The 17,855-nt window shown below is 45.2% G+C and overlaps 1 protein-coding gene across 1 annotated transcript in view; it reads right to left on the bottom strand.

The window, feature by feature from the left end:
• The window catches only part of LOC119431010 (protein tyrosine phosphatase domain-containing protein 1-like), a 100,798-nt gene that overhangs the window by 13,274 nt on the left and 69,669 nt on the right, over positions 1-17,855 (bottom strand). Inside the window, exons 6-7 of the mRNA XM_037698480.2 lie at positions 4,199-4,483; positions 1,392-1,491 (exon numbers count right to left, since the gene is read on the bottom strand). Of these exons, the coding sequence (XP_037554408.1) occupies positions 1,392-1,491; positions 4,199-4,483 (385 nt within the window). The remainder of the gene's footprint in view (positions 1-1,391; positions 1,492-4,198; positions 4,484-17,855) is intronic.

The raw sequence follows: 17,855 nt of genomic DNA, 5'->3' as shown, positions 1-17,855 counted from the left end.
GCGACAAATTGCAATGGCAGATCTAATGAACAAGTAGAAAGGAACCAAGAGGCCCGATTTTTGTAAGTCACAATCGTATGTAGCCAATAGACTGTCTGTTGGCTTCATACTAGATCTTCCCTTCATAGATAATTCTGTAGATTTGCAACTATCATATGAAGCCAACAGACACAGTCTGTTTGCTTCGTACGATAGTGGCAGATCTAGTCGCTCTGGAAGCGGCCTAAAAACGTTTAACAAGGCATGTACGCTGGTTAGCTGATTCCAACACTAAACTTCTCACTTTTTTGAAACGGCAATCTGCGTGACTATAGTACGAAGTAAACAGTTTGGCATGAATATTATTATTAATAATATTATTATTAGCCTTTGTGTAAACTCAGTGTCCGGCTGGTCTATATTTCAGTAGCTTTCAGTATTCCTTACTGAAAACCAAGTTTTTCTCTCTTTTTATTTCTCTTCTTTTGCGTTCTTCAGACTTATGTCGAATTGTTACGGTACTACGGTGATTATTTTGCACTTGTGTTATAACTATTGCCTTTATTAGCGTCATCTCTGGCTTGCCTGCCAAAGGAAGCCAGCAGCACCGAACAAAATAACAATCAAATACAATATGCGGCTTCTATACCTGCACATTTTTTATTTAACAACTTTTAGCATAAAAATAATTAATATTACGCGCAAACGTACATGTCTGCGAAGAACGGGGGAACGCAGTCATTTTTTTTTTTTTTGAGCTCGTAGACTGCTAAGTGCTACAGGTGGTAGAATGCACGAAGGCACGGATAAAGAATGAAGCTATCTGTCCACGCATACGATCAAACTGACATTTTTGCAAACGCTTTGATCGTCGATATAACCGTCGTGCGTGTCGAATGGTGTGCTGCTCCAGTGTCCCAGTGAGCGATGAGACGTCGCATAAGAAATGCGAACATGCGATGAAATGCGAACGCTTGTATAAATGTTCAAGCACACCAACGTTTATATGCGCAAAAGCTGGCTAGACTGTAACTCTCACTGTTTCGTTTAGTTTCCAGACGAAGCCATAGAGCATCCTATAGAAACACGACAAGCCTAGTTCCGGCAATACTAAAGCGTTTATATATAGTTGTTTTTTGTTTTTTTGTTTTTTTTTCTTTGCTAAATAATGGAGTAGCGCATAACTCTCAGGTTTGAGGTTTAGACGTGCTCTCTTACATGATAGCCGTACCACAGGCACAAAAAGCTGTGAATATTGATTCTCTTTATAAGCTCTTTAATAAGTGCCGCCTAGGACATGTGAATGTAATTATTCGGATTAACACGTACATAACACATTCTACGAAGACAACTCGGACAGTTGCACGTCATTGATTTCTGAGAAGGGGAAGAATGGCGGGGAGGTTGCTTACCTTTGGAATGTACCTCAGATGCCTCGCCTCTGTGCCATGCATGACTTTTCGCTGTTTGGCTAGGTACTGAATGAGGGTGAAATCTGTAGCCTTGGCAGGCCTGCAGCAGGAAGGCGACCAGAAATTATTCGAATTTGGAAACGTCTCTTCTATACAGTTTATAACTGTGCATTTCACTGCCTGAGTCGTTGATTACACAAGAAAGTCGGTTTATATCACTGTTGTGTGTGGCCGTCATACTTTTAAAAAATTGACACGAGAGACTTTTGAACGACGTTACCGCAAACAAAGGAATAATGTCGAAGGACTGAAATGTCTTGCTCGTTAATGCCAAAGCTAAACACATAATTACGTTGGAAAAGAGTTTAAAGTGCACATTCAACAATGACCTTACCTGTACTTGTCTACTTTGGTCGGCTTTTCTGCTTGTGTACCTGCGGGCGAGAGTATGTATGTGCGTTAGCAGCGCTAGAAGCGATGTGGTGCCGTCCAAGTATGACATTAAAAGACCGTGTCATGACATTTCGTCGTACGGCAAATCAGAAACAAATAGAAGATGAAGGTGCGGCTGAAGTCTGCTCAAGTAAAAAGCATAAAACTCATACTCTACTGTAATTTTTACCTGCCAGTCTATGCAGCTATTTATCTGTCAGTGCTCATTTTATTACCGGGAGCGGGTATATGAAAATCTAGAAGGCACAGCCCCTAGCAACCATGGTTGAACGCGATTGGCTGAAACGCCACCGGTGACGCTCGACGCCGCGACGCCCTTAGCAACCGCTGTGACAGTACCCCTAACCTAACCTAACACCTGGGGACGTAATCCATCGTGGGCACCAAGCACGAAATGGCGTGGCGTTGCTACGGTGTGACATCAGAGCGTCGCCGGCGGTGTTTCAGCTAATCGCGTTCAACCGCAGTTGCTAGGCGCTGTGCCTCCTAGATTTTCAATATACGCTACCGGGGCCGCTTATTTGCCTGCTATGCAGGCGACATAATGTGTTGAATAAGTTCTTTAATTTGTGCTCAACGACAGAGCTTTTATTTGTTGTGTATGTTATTTTTATTATTTTTCTCTTTATTTGTTTCTTTTTCGTTGGTTTCTTTTTTGCGGACGTAGGAACACCGGTGGAGACACCTGGTGCACCTATAATGCAAACCAGTGAATAGCAAAAGGTAGTATGAAATCCAATGATTTGTTTCATTCATTTGATGTTTCGAAGCAAATTTACGCACTAGCATTCTCTCTTCAAACAAACGAGAAAAAACGACATCCCGGGCCTCTGTTATTTCTACATGTGAACATAACTCGTGCTCGAGCTGTATTTGCTGCTGTATGGTCGACAATAATAATAATAGTCTCTTGTCAAAGTCATTCAGTTGTGCTTGCACCAAAGTGTGTTTGCCGACCTGTGAGTAATGTTGAAGCTTGTTGCATTCGGAGAGGGCGCCACAATGGCGGTCCGCACGAATATTCGGCCATTTTCCCGCTGGGTGGCGCGGAGAGTTAAAACAGACAAAGGACTTGCGGAATCCGTGCGTATTGAGCGTGGATAAAATAATCAAGTGTAAAAAAAAGTCTATTGGTTCGTGCACAGCGCTGTTTGAAACTGTAAATGGGAGCCTACTAAATAAAGTTTGGCCTCCTCTTTTTTTTTTCTTTTTTTTTTCAAGAGGCATATTATTGATTCGCTTCTCCACGTTAACTCAAGCCAACTCTTCATACTAGCACACTGCACTAACTACGCTACACTAATTGGACACGCCAACAAACTGTCATACACACTAACGAACAACTAATTGTCCCAATTAAAACTGTTGCGCAATGAGACAAAAGGGCAGGACTTAACGAGAAAACAAAACGCGACATCCGGGTGTTTGTGTTCTATTTTCTCGCTTAAAATCATGTCCGTTCGTCGCTTTGCGCAACAGTTTTAATTATGTTTAACCAACTAGCACACTGCGGGATTTTCCTCAACTAATTGTTGATGAGAGGCTGCTAGTGCGGGCTTAACAAGCCCTGAAGATAACGCTCCGGGGCTTTCATATAGTGCACGCCATCAATTTCAGGTGGCGTCCTTAATATGAGGGGAGGGTTTCGATGTGATGAACGTCCGCTATGAAACAACGAGGTGCCTGGCACCAAGTCTCTTGTACCCTTTCTTCTGCGTTTATACTAAGCTCGTAATACCCCTGGTTCGTGCTAACAAACAACCGAATCTTACAGTATTTTACTGTCCAAAAAAGAAAGAGACACGAAGTTTTCATTCTGGCTTTTCCGTATACCTGCAGGCAACAATACTGCAGCCATCTTTTACCAGTCTCGATCGCAGATTCAATCACCTTTCGCGCGCTATAATTAAAGCCCGAGGTATGGTATAGAATAACCGAAGGGTGATTTGTATTGGCATCCCCTTCGAAACGGGGCGGCGACAAATAGTCAACTAGCTTGCTTACTGTGTTTATTGCAGACTATCATTTTGCCTGCAAAGTTAACCTATGCCTCTAACGGCCCTCCCACAATCTTTTCCCTGCCATTTTTTTTTTCATTTTTTAATTTTTGTATAGATACTCTAAACGGATCTTGCTTACCTCCACCGCTGACTAGTTCGCATTCCCATCTGCTTTGAACCCGAGTGCATCTGAAAGGCGGACGTCCCCGACAGTCTTGGCTGGGTGCATAAATCTAGCTGAAGATGCCCTCCACATGCATGCCCGCGCCCAGCACTTGATATTGCGTCTACACGGAGGCCCCCCTGAATCTATCGGTATTACACCGCCTCGTGGCGGTGAGCCGCTCGACTCACACGATGGGGTAGACGACGAGCAGCGGCAGCACGAACTGCGCGAACTTCTGGACGCAGTCGATCTGGCTCTGCGTCTGCACCGAGCCGCGCCGCTTGATTCGCACGAAGCGCACGGCATCGTTGGGCCGGCAGCGCAGCGCGAACACCAGGTAGCTGGCCACCAGGACGCCCGTCCTGCCGAGCCCCGCGTGGCAGTGGACGGCCACCTTGCCCTCGGTCAGGGCGAACGCCATCACCTTCACCATGTCCAGCAGCGCCAGGCTGCTCGGGGTGCCGTAGTCACGCCTGCGAGATGCGTCGAGTATACGCCGTTCAAGTTAAGAATTCGAAAGGAATTCGAAGAAAGTAATGGGCGCATTCGACTGGTTCCTATTCCATACTTCGACTCGCTTTGAATCAGTGCGGAGGGCTGTCTTGGAGCCAAAGAAAGCCAGCCCTGTATAAATGTAAATGTACAGTCTTGGAGTTAGTGGCACATACTCTGGGAGATTGGGCAAGAACGCCGACAGCTCAATATAAAATGATAAATTTAAGAAATAAGAAAGCGTTATATTAGAATGTAGGTAGGCTAGAATCAAAACGGATTGGAGAGGATACTTTCATGAAAATAGAGAATTAATTCAAAAACATAAAATAAACAAATAGAACTCAATTTTGTGGGAAGAAAATAAAACGTAAACTCTTAATTTAGCGTTTAAATCGCATTGGCCCTTCAACCAAATCCTGCATGGCTTCATCGTTTTCTGCGGGAGGCTACAGCACACGAACGAGTGCTATAGGTGCATCATGTGACCGATTTGCGCGCGATCATTGGTATACTGACGATCACGCTCGACTGAACTGCGGTGCGCGAGAACATCTGCCCATTTCTAGCGAACTAGGAAATATTAAAAAAAAAACATTCCCGCAGACCCCATCTCACGGTGACTGTCGACGTTATTGTGATTAGCATTCACGCAGTGTAGCGACCATTCGTTGCATTCTACCGGTGCTAACATATGGGGCAGGAACTTCATCATCATCATCATCAGCCTATATTTATGTCCACTGCAGGACGAAGGCCTCTTCCTGTGATCTCCAATTACCCCTGTCCTGCGCCAGCTGATTCCGACTTGCGCCTGCAAATTTCCGAACTTCATCACCCCACCTAGTTTTCTGCCGTCCTCGACTGCGCTTCCCTTCTCTTGGTATCCATTCTGTAACTCTAATGGTCCACCGGTTATCCATCCTACGCATTACATGGCCTGCCCAGCTACATTTCTTCCGCTTAGTGTCAACTAGAATATCGGCTATCCCCGTTTGCTCTCTGATCCACACCGCTCTCGTCCTGTCTCTTAACGTTAGGCCTAAGATTTTTCGTTCCATCGCTCTTTGGGCGGTCGTTAACTTATTCTCGAGCTTATTTATTAACCTCCAAGTTTCTGCCCCATATGTTAGCACCGGTAGAATGCAATGATTATACACTTTTCTTTTCAACCGACAGTGGTAAGCTCCCAGTAAGGATTTGGCAATGCCTGCCGTATGCACTCCAACCCAATTTTATTCTTCTGTAAATTCTCTTCTCATGATCAGGGTCCCCTAGTGAGTAATTGGCCTAGATAAACGCACTCCTTTACAGACTCTAGAGGCTGACTGGCGATCCTGAATTCTTGTTCCCTTGCCCGGCTATTGAACATTTTGTTTGTCTTCTGCATATTAATCTTCAACCCCACTCTTACACTTTCTCGATTAAGGTCCTCAATCATTCGTCCCCGTTATTGCTGAATAGGACAATGTCATCTGCAAACCGAAGGTTGCTGTGGTATTCGCCATTGACCCTTACTCCTAAGCCTTCCAAGTCTAAGAGTTTGAATATTTCTTCTAAGCATACAGTGGATAGCATGGGAGAGATTGTGTCTCTATGCCTGACCCCTTTCTTGATAGGTAACCTTCTACTTTTCTTGTGGAGAACCAAGGTTGCTGTACAATCCTCGTAGATATTTGCCAAGATAGTCAGGTATGCCTCCTGTACTCCTTGATTACGCAGTGCCTCCATGACTGCTGGTATCTCTACTGAATCAAAGGCTTTTTCAAAATCTATGAAAGCCATATAGAGAGGTTGATTGTACTCCCAGATTTCTCTATTACCTGATTTATGACACGGATATGATCCATCGTAGAATATCCCTCCCTGAAGCCATCCTGTTCTCTTGGTTGGCTGAAGTCAAGTGTTGCCCTGATTCTATTGGAAATTATCTTGGTGAATATTTTATACAATACTGAAAGCAAGCTAATGGGTCTATAATTCTTCAATTCTTTAACGTCTTCCTTCCTATGAATGAGTATAATGTTGGCGTTCTTCCAGCTTTCTGGTACACTTGAAGTCGTGATGCATTGCGTATAAAGGGCCGCAAGCTTTTCAAACATGATATCTCCTCCATCTTTGATTAAATCTACTTTTATTCCATCTTCTCCAGCAGCTTTTCCCCTGGTCATGTCTTTCAAGGCCCTTCTAACTTCATCGCTAGTTATAGAAGGAGCCTCTGTATCCGGTTCATCACTATTTCGAATGAAAGTAGGTTGGCTGTCTTGGGCACTGTACAGGTCAGTATAGAATTCTTCCGCTGCTTTCACTATGTCATCGAAATTACTGATGATATTACCCTGCTTATCTTTCAGTGCGTACATTTTGCCTTGTCCCATGCCAAGTTTTTTTCTCATTGATTTCATGCTGCGTCCATATTTTACTGCTTCCTCAATAATTTCCACGTTATAATTTCGTATATTCCTTACTTTCTTCTTATTGGTCAGTTTCGACAGTTCAACGAATTCTATCTGATCTCTAGAGTTGGACATTTTCATGCTTTGTCGTTTCTTTATTAGGTCCTTTGTTACTTGGGAGAGCTTACCTACAGTTTGCCTTGGTGCCTTACCTCCCACTTCAATTGCTGCTTCTGAGATCAGCCTAGTTACGGTTTCATTCATTACCTCTATGTTGTCTTCATCTTCCTGTTCTAAAGCTGCATATTTGTTTGCGAGCACCAGCCTGAATTGGTCTGCTTTTACCCTTACTGCGTCTAGGTTGGCCTGTTTCTCCTTGACTAATTTTATTCTTTCTCTCTTAAAATTGAGAGAAATCTCTAATCTGTCTCAAATGCTCAAAAGCTAACCAACCCCGCCCCTGGGGTTGGACAAGCTTCGCGTGCACCCCTGTTCCCGGTAGGGGATGGGTTTTAAATTTATTTATTTATTCATTTATTTATTTATTTATTTATTTATTTATTTATTTATTTATTTATTTATTTATTTATTTATTTATCTATCTATCTATCTATCTATCTATCTATCTATATATGTATCTATCTATCTATGTATTTATCTATCTATCTATCTATTTATTTATCTATCTATTTATAGAATGCTTCGGTGTGTCTCTGAAAGACGCTGTGCTGAAGAGCAGCAAAAATAAGTTTTGAACTTGGTTTTCCCCACTTTGGACAGCATGCCACCTTAACCGAATTGCACACTATGCCATCACGCGGGCTTTTAGGGGCGAAGCTCCTTAGGGTGTGGGTCGTTCCCTCCTCTGTAGTAGTAGTAGTAGTATGTAGCCACCTCTAGTTTATGAATTGTTCAATAGATGGCGTTGTGTGTCCGTACGTGAAAGAGACGCCGCATGTAGTTTTATGAAGTGTTCACTAGAAGTCCGTAGCTCTGGTTGGCATGGAGACCGCTATGTATGTATGTATACGCATATATACATATATATGTATAGTATAACCGGAAGCCGACTACCGCTTCCGTTTCCACTTCCGGTTCCGCTTCCGGTTCCGGAAGCTTCCGGAGAACGCTTCCGGCGTTTTTCTCTCTCGTCCATAGCTAGGGGCGCTGCATTGCACAAGGGCGTTCGTTCCCGACGCGCGCTCTCTTTATCTCTCGTCCGTAGCTGTGGTTTACCCGAATGATCCCCCGGTGCTTCGCCCACTCATCATCATTCACTTCGTGGATATGCTGTGATTTTTATATAAATAGGCATTTGGTGCCGCAGCTACACGTCGCCTCCCCTCACTCCCGTCCCCCCACGGCCTTTCGCGAGACGGAATGAGGCGTGCACCGATGATAATCAAGACGATGCGACCCTCGTAGCATACACTGACGCCAATGTTAATGGTACCATGATTCACACAGCTCTCGTGTGCCAAATGATACCAGAGGTAGGCCAGACGTGCTCGCATGTTGCCGATCCTGCACCGCCGGTTCGTCTTGCCGAGCTTGCCGCCATACGGGACGGTTTGGCCGCGTTGCTGCCTTTCATTCAAGCTGCTCGACATTCTCAGCTCATCATTCGCACGGACTCGACTAAAGCCATCCACGACATCCACTTCGTATAGCTGTCTACTAATTTGCTATCACAATCGATGCTTCGCCTTTCGGGGGAAACTGCGACTATTTTTGAGCCGTAGATCGCTCTTACAAGCTCGTGCACTCAATGCGTGAACGTGAGCAACTACTTAGAAACTATGCTTCGCCAGTATACTCCGGTCGCTAAGCGATGTCAAGGTGCGACAATCTTGGCTGAAGATCTTGTGTGGCGGAACTTAGCGGCGTAGTGTTTAAAAAGTATTTTTTGGCGAACAAAATGTCTCGTAGCTGCTTTTTTTTGGGGTAGAGCATTGTTACATTTGCTAAACAAATATCTGTGATAAAAGAAGAACGATCAACTGAGATACAGTGGAGGTTCTAAGAAGGGTACATAATTTATTACCTTTATGGAATAACGTCTATCGCATTTTATTACATGGATCCTGTCTTTTTGACTCTCTGATCTAAATTTATGCAGTTCCGAGCAGGTTTCGTTGTTTCGTTGTCTTTGCGACAATATTTGCCGCATGTTCTGTGAATTAATGTGAACAGCACCTTGGCCTTATCAGACCAGTTTTCTTTCCTTGTATCTAACCCTTTTCGCGAAGCACTTGCAACAGACGGGAGCGCCAGCGTTCTGCAAGTCCGCGCACTGACATCTCACTTTTGAAGAAATTTAAAATAGAGGACCGTAGACAGAAATCGCGAGAGATGAAACGTGTCTTTATTAAAATTCCAGGGATGGGATACGGTGCCTTCTTCTTGCTTCTGGCATCTGGAGGCAGAGGGGATGGGATAGAAGGTTGGGGAGTGAATCGCGAGTTTCCACTCGACCGCGGTCTCGCACAGCTCGGGTTGCTTCCAGAACGCACTAGAGGCCCACAATGCGTTCGCTGCTATTCGCATTACCAGTAATCGTTTGTTTGTTAGTTTAGCAAACTAATAAATGGGATGGAGGAACGAATATATGAAGCTGCATGAATCTCAATGTATGTGTCTGTGAGGTATACTCCGTTTCATACATCAGGTGTAACGCTGTGGAGGCTAGAGATACTTTTAGTAGTAGCTGCGTTCGCACTTACAAATAGTTCGGTGTTGTTGTGAAACTGTTTGTTGAAATTTTTGTGAAACTGTTCTTCACATAAGCTCAGTTCTGAATGAAAAAAAAATAATTTACCCTTAGAAATAGACAAACCATGTACTAATATGGATGCTAACACGTTGTTTCAGACAAATTTGCTTTTGGTTCTTTTTTTTTTTATTTCCAGCCCGACGCGGCAGCCTCACGTGCATGCTCGCGCGAGCGAACGCCGTTGGCGCGCAGCGAAGCATAGACGGAACGCGAGGAGTGATAAGTTTTGGTGACCCCACTTCTTGCATAGCTTCCACAGCATTGCACCTGATGTGTGAAATGGAGTATAATTAGCTGGGGCTGTGGCGGACGTTGCGTCTCAATTGAGTGTCGAAGGTGGGCGTATAGTGAAAACAAGCCAACGCAACGCTGCGCAGTGTGCTGAAGGAAGAGAACACCGCCTACGTCAAATGAGTGTGGTGAACTCACGTCGGCAACATTCGCGGCTGTTTATTCGCTCACTTAAACAATCATCCCCGCTGGCCTTCTGCGTGCTATATTTTTATTTTGTCATACTTCGTCATGAAACACCTTTCTTGGCGCGCATTTTTCCAGAACTGTGTTAGTGTAGCTTCTCATATCGATTGTTGTTGTGTGGTCTATCCTCTGTCGGTATGTGCCGGGCCCCGAATAAAGGAATGAACATGAGCCCGCTAGATCCATAAAGAGGTTGACGGCACTTGCCTTCTGTACTTAATTAAGGTTGACAACGCTGAAGGCTGATGATGTTTCATTTGCGGAGTGTTTGTTCTCGCGTCTCCTTTTTTTAACGCGAACAACATTATTTGCCTACTTCAGCCGTCTTGAGCCTATCTATCTATCTATCTAGCTGTCTATCTATCTATCTATCAATCTATCTATCTATTTGTCATCCGACTTCTATCCGTGCGTCGTCATCACGCCATCGTTGTCACACAGTCTCGTTAACACGTCACTGTCGTCCGTCACACAGTCGTCGTCATTACGCGGTCGTTATATCATTGTCACACACTTCAAGTAACGTCGTCCAATCGTCATCATGTCGTCCTTGTCACACCACCTTCGTCGTTCCATCGACGTCAATCTTTCTTGGTCATTGTATTCTAATCCTAATCTAGTCGTTCCATCGTGAATGTGCCACCCTTGTCATACCATGGTACCCTAGTCATGCCGTCCCTTGTCAGACCCTCCTTTAAAAAAAAAGTTGTCGCAGTTTCACCTGAAAGGTGAAGCATCAATTGCGATAGCAAATTTGTAGAGAGCTATACGGAGTAATGATAGTAGCTTTATCAGCTGTATAAACTTGGACATGCAGCAGCACCGGCAACACGCAGAACTGTTGTCGACGCCCTCGCCGTTTTGCCCGCGTTCGCACAAAATGCGTGCGGCGTTGGTGACTGTTGCCGGAGCCTCTGATATAAATAGGCACTTGGTGCCGCAGCTAAACGTCGCCTCCCTTCCCTCCCCCCTCCCCCCCCCCCCCCCCCCACGGCCTTTCGTGCGTCAGAAGAAGGTGCGTTTGCTCTACATATATGGTGTTGGTAAAGGAGGAAAGAGACGCCTACTTCTGCAGCCCTTAAGGGAGCACAGCACAGAACGCGCGTTTGTTCTCCGCCGTGCGTTCACTCCCCGTGAAAGCGCGCGTCCCTCGTGCCCTTTCACTCGCACATACAGCGTTCGGCGGCGCGCGGCGTTGGCGCTGAGCCGTGCTCCCTCAAGGGCTGCAGAAGATAGCGCCAACCTTTCCCTTTCCCTCAAGAACCACTTATCATCGCGCGGCGACGATTTCATCTCCATTGACGTCATACGGAACCTCACGGCGACGGCGACGGCGACGGCAACGGCGACGGCGACGCCGACGGCAGAAATCTGCTTTTGAGTGTCCATATAATTGCTATCGCAATAAAAGAATTACTCCATCTCCCGCTAAAGGGAGCCACGTGTGGATGCGAAGCAGCGGGGAGATGGTTAGCCTGAGCGGGAGATGGTTTCGCGGCAGCGGCCCGAGCGCTCATCGCGGCGCTGCACAGGAGAGAGAAAGGGAGGAGACGCGCATGCGCTGTGGTGGTGTGGGACACAGGCGCCGCTCCGTAGAGGATTCCTAGAGGAGAGAAAGGGGGAGAGGAGAGAGAGGGGGAGGGGACGCGCATGCGCTGTGGGGGTGTGGGAGCCACGGGAGGGACGGACAAAGCCGCTGGCAAGAAATGCTTCGTATTTAAAAATGAGAGGGGGGGGGGGGGCTCCTGAGCCCCCCCCCCCCTGACTTTAAGTACTGCTTAGAACCATCTGTGTGGTGAGGGAACCCTTCCGGCGGAACAAAAATGGTGTGACGCCACACCCGTTAAAAAATGACGTCGCTTCAATTGTCCAAGACGCGAACTTTATCTTGGCGGCGCGTCATTAGGGCAGCATTTTCGAGTGTCCCGCAATTCGACGCGATGGCTGTTTCATGTTTTTAGCTCTCGAAGCGATGCAGCAAAACGCCAGTACGGAGCCGTACTGGTGTCGCAATCGCACCCATGAGCGGAGCATTGTTTCTTCGCGAGCAGAAGAAAGCTTTCGGTGTTGGAGGCTGGTAGCATCGTTCGACGCCCAATCGATCGCCCAGGGTAGCCGCACGAAGACAGCTAAATGAAAAGTTATCTGGCGGTCGTAACTCACTACTTTTGACTAAACACGTTACCCACTATGAAACGCACCTCGCAAGCACAACGCCATCAGAAGTCAGACAAACGTTGACGAGCAAAACAACACAACATGTGAAGGGGGCGTGTATAGCAGCAGGTGAACCTTACGAGCGCGCCTTTCTGCATACTACAAAAGCTGCATTGCATTGCAACTGATAGTGGCGTGAAACACCCTTCTTCAGCGGGCGCTGAAAATCAGGTATTCATTCCTAATTTTAGAGTGAAAGAATTGTTTTCCTTCCTTGTCACATGCATATAAAATTGACTATAAATGTTATTTCCCGGCAATATGTGCAAGCTGTGTGTTCTTTTTGATTAAAATACGGTTTTTCTTTAACAGGGTTCGTTTCCTCCTCACCTAGTCGGCCTTCAGTCTCTGCTCCCGTAACCGCCCTTGCAGGTGTCGGTGACAATTGGTTCTGGACCGCATTTCGCCCGAAGCTTCGCGACCCATTTGGATCGACCTTGATACCACTTTCAGGCGCATTACTCACACAACCAGCATGCCAAGAATAGGCGTGCAAAGCTTACGATCTTCAAGTCCGGCTTGTGCGAGCATGCGCCCGGAAATGGTATCACGCTTTTTCTTCTGGTATTACGTTCCCGAAGTATACGTAACTTCAATGTGTTTATAAATGTGTTTCCCTTTCAATTAACCTCTGAACTGCGAGTTCAACGCCGTTCCCGTTACTTCTTTCGTTCTTTTCCGTATCTTTTTTCGCGCTCGTACATCAGATGAAGCTATACCAGCTCGCCGAAACGACAGTTCTGTTAACAACCCCAATTTCTTCGTCCAGCATGTATACCTTGCGGCGCTTGCGAAATGTGGTTCCTTAGTAGCTATGGTGTTGGGCTGCTAAGCACGAGGTCGCGGGATCGAATCCCGACCACGGCGGCCGCATTTCGGTGGGGGCGCAATGCGGGAACACCCGTGTACTTAGATTTAGGTGCACGTTAAAAGAACCCCAGGTGGTCCAAATTATTCAGGAGTCCCCCACTACGGTGTGCCTCTAATCAGATCGTGGTTTTAGCACGTAAAACCACATAATTTAATTTTTTTTCTTTTTCTTTGCGTTATCTGCTCGACGATACAATCCTTGCAACACGAGTAACCGACAAAGCGTCGAGCAAATGTACGGATAGTACGATAAACAAGAACAGGGATGTCCACATCCTTAAGTCGAGCTTGAATTTGAGTCGGCGCTCGGCATGAAGACGTGCACAATCTTCCTTGTCGACGACGAATTCTCAGCAAGATGATGATGATTGTGGTGATGTTAATTGGCATCCCCTTTGAAACAGGACGGCGACTAACAGTAACTTATCCTGCTTGATTTAATCAGGTTTTACTAACTCTTCTATCGTCACCTAGCCTTTTTCCAATATGATCTCAATCTTAATTTTCTTATTTAAAACATCTATCACTCGTATTGTACCGTTACCTATGCTTGTAGTGACTACGGCTTTCTTTGTCTCCTCATTGGTCTTTCTTTTTTTTTTTTTGTCTCACCAGTAATCTAAACGTCACTTCCCGATAAGCACGCCAGCCACGTACAACGCCACCTGATGACATCATCGCGGAAAGGGCCCACTTTCTACCCAGGCGCGGCACATTTCTGGGTGTTGTACAAGGCAGTTTTTTTTTTAAATGTTCTTTAAACCTCCTGGGTGTTATAGTACACTATAGCTGTACTGCAACTATAGCTTAAGAGATGGAGTACGCACTCACTTGTTCGTTTAAGAGCGAGCTCTAGCTCTGGTTCTACTATACACGTAAATGCATGGGGAAAGATAAATAGTTTTTCTCGGCAACTACTGCACCGAATGTAATGAGGCTTGTCGCATTTAAAAGAAATTAAATTCTACTGACCATGGAATGTGTATTTTTCATTTAGGCCGTAAATTAGTCAATACAAAATTTTTGGAAATCACAATATTTCAACAATGAAACTATCAAGTTTACAAATCTATCACTCAGCAGTAAAAAAGGATATCACAAGTCTATAAACAGCAATAATAGTACATTTAAAGCGAACAAAATTGATGTATTATACACTGCTATCATATACGCCACTAATTAGTGAGTAGGACACCAATAGGCAAACCCCTCGTAAACATTGCAATAAATACACGTAAGCAGCAAACTACTACATCAAATTTGTGCGCTTTAGATGATCTAACGAATCCAGCTTACAGAACTGCGTTATCTGTTTTTGGCGCACAGTTACGAATTTGTGAGCTTCGTGCTTCTATTTTCGTAACTTAACCAATTTTCGGCAGTTTTGTAACAATTTTCACGCCCTAAATCAAAATTTTCCTTCCTACAGTCACCAGAATTGCAATAATAAACTAGTGCACTTTCCTTGTTTATATAAGGAATATGTTTTAATATGTGTCGAAAATTATCCTGTTTATGTTCAGTGCAACAAATTTCGTTCAATCGGTCCAACGGTTGACTTTTACGATTATTTGAATAGGCGGCGTCGAAGTTGACACCAAGCTAAAGCATCTTTTTAAAACCTGTACTTTTACGTTGTCCTTCTTTTTTATTTTACTTTAGACATATATTGAGATAAACCACTTTTGTTTTGGGGGGGAATTGTTTAAAATGATTCTTTTGCAGTCTGCACTGGCCGCACTTTGAGGAATTATTCGTTAGAAAGTGCAAAGCTTGCCAGAACAATTCACACAGCTGTGTTCAATAACGGATAGCGTTTCGCAAAAGTAACGTCGGATGCAAACAACAATGCGCGGTGTTGCGATGTGCGCATTTATGATTTTGCATGTACACTGTCGTAGTGTTTTTGATGTGTGGCAAAGTCAATGTCAAGCAGACGCAATTTACTATTTTGTTTGCTCATCTGTTCTGTTTACATCAAGTACGATGTATTGCATGTGTGGTACGTTATATTGTACTCTACGTTCATACAACAGTTGTACGCGTGCCTACGGGTAAATAAATTTCCTTGTCATTAAAATTACAGAGCACTTAGACTTTGACTTAGTGTGTACATTCAGTAATGCGTCATCTTTAGCAGCGAAGCTGTTAAGCGCTCTCTTCTTCGATGGTCGCGTCCGGCAATAGAAAAAAAGCTCTCATTGGCCGTATGCTGTATGTGCGAGTGAAAGCGCGCGAGGGCGATGGACGCGCGCTTTCACGGGGAGCGAACACTCGGCGGAGAGCAGACGCGACTTCCCAGTGGTAGGGGAGCGGTTGGCGAGGAGAGAGAGAAATAACTTTATTTTGCCCAAAATGTGGTTAGGGGATCGGGTAATGACTAGAAGCCTCCCCCGTCCCCCCTTTAGACGGCGGCCGGCCTGAGCCGTGGCGGCGTCTTCAGCCATTTGGACTACTCTTGCTTGAACATCCGGGTCCGAGCTGAGCAGCACGGTCTCCCGTTACTCCTCATTTCTTATTATTACACTTGGTTGTTGTGATTTTGAATGTTTATTGTTATGATATTGTTTCTTTGGGCATGCCCAGATTATGTGTTGAAGATTTGCTCGGTTGTTACAATGCTTACATATGTCTGTGTATACGTCTGGGTGATAGTGACTGAAGGCAATGGGGTTGGGGAATGTGTTGGTTTGTATTAGCCGCCAAGCCACCGATGCCAGCCTGGAGGAATTTTGCGCCTTTGGCGAAATGCATCTTTTAGCGTAATTTAATATATCGGTCTTGGAATCACTTACTATAATTTTATATTTGGGAGAAGATGTCATTGCTAGTGCAATGGCGACCTCTTCTCCTACCTCTGGCGTTGTCGTTAGGACTGTGCCTGACGCAATTGCATGTCCTTGATTATTGACTACTGCCACTGCCATGGCATCTTGATGTTCGTAGTCGGCTGCGTCTACATAGAGCACATCTTTAGAATTTTCAAACCTTCTTCCTAATGCTTTGGCTCTTTCTTTTCTTCGTTCTTCGTTGTGCGAAGGATGCATGTGCTTGGGTAACCGAGGGATATATAGGTGTCTCCTAATGTTCGCTGGTATATCTGTTTTGATGTCAGTTCTGGGTTCATAGTTGATACGCAGTGATTCCATAATATGTCTTCCGGTTTGACTTTTGGAAAGCCTCTCCGTCTGGGCAGCTCTGTGAGCTTATATCAATTCTTCTATGGTGTTATGGAGCCCCAGTGCCTCGAAACGTTCATTCGAAGTGGAGACCGGGATCCCCAGATCTTGCTTGTAGGTTTTCCTGATCATGACGTTGGTTCTTTTCTTTTCTTCAGCTTTAAGGTCTAAGAATGGCGCTACGTAGACGATCCGGCTGAGAACACAGGTTTGAATTAGTCTGATCAAGCTATTTTCTTTCATACCGTGGTGTTTATTTGCTATGCGCGAAATAAGACGCGTTGTCTGATATGTGGTGCTTTCTAACTGTCTGATGGTTTCAATATTGTAGCCGTTGTTCTGAATCCGCATACCGAGGATCTTTATACTTGTAACCAGCGGTATGGGTTGTCCTTGGTTTGCGAAGAGCTGTATATTGGGGACTTCAGTTTTCTTTTTCCCTCTTGACGCTGGCTGGTATAGCAGGAGCTCGGATTTCTGCGGGGAGTATCCCAGACCTCTCGACCCAACGTGTATGCTTCTACCACATCAATCGCATTTTGCAGTGTGTCCTGAACATGACCATCACTGCCTCCCGCTATACATAGCGTAATATCATCGGCGTATAGGCTATGATTTAGATCTTCAACGTTATTAAGTATTTCTGGGAGGCCTATCATGGCGACATTGAAGAGAAAAGGCGAGAGGACACAGCCTTGCGGCGTACCTCTGCTTCCCATCTCTAGTTCGTCCGACGCCACTCCTCCTATTGTTAAGATTGCTCTTCTGTCAGATAAAGTCTTTGATATATTCGTACGTCTTACGCCCAACTCCTAATTTTTTCCAGGTTTTCCAATATTGCTTCATGTTTCACATTGTCAAAGGCCTTGGTTAGGTCTAGTCCCAGTATGGCCCTGGTATCCATCCGGAAGCAGCCGTTTCCGTCTATTATTTGGTGCTTAATTCTCAGCATTATGTCTTGCGTCGATAACTTCGGGCGGAAACCCGTCATTGTGTGTGGAAAGGCTTCCCTGTTCTCCGTGTATCTGTTTAATCTGTCGAGGACCACGTGTTCCCTCAATTTCCCAATGCACGAGGTCAGCGAGATTGGTCTGAGGTTTTCAAGCTGTAGTTTTTTGCCTGGCTTCGGGATCATTACGATCTTTGCTGTTTTCCACTGTTTTGGGATTTTGCCTCTTTCCCAGCAGATGGTCATGTATTTTGTGAGAGCTTCAATAGACTGATCGTCCAGGTTACGAAGCATCTTGTTGGTAACTCCGTCTGGGCCCGGAGCAGATTTTGTACGGAGGTTTTGAATAGCCCCTCGTACCTCTGCCACGGCAAAAGGACGATCGAGTGCTTCGTTGTATGCCTCTGCGTATGCCTTGATATTTTCTTTGGGATTGGATCCTATGTATTTGTCTTGGATTTCTTTAATTAACTCCTTGTCTGTGCCAGGGTA

Source organism: Dermacentor silvarum, chromosome 10 (genome assembly GCF_013339745.2).
Source record: "Dermacentor silvarum isolate Dsil-2018 chromosome 10, BIME_Dsil_1.4, whole genome shotgun sequence".
Lineage (NCBI taxonomy): Eukaryota > Metazoa > Arthropoda > Arachnida > Ixodida > Ixodidae > Dermacentor > Dermacentor silvarum.
This window is presented reverse-complemented; position numbering and strand designations above follow the sequence as displayed.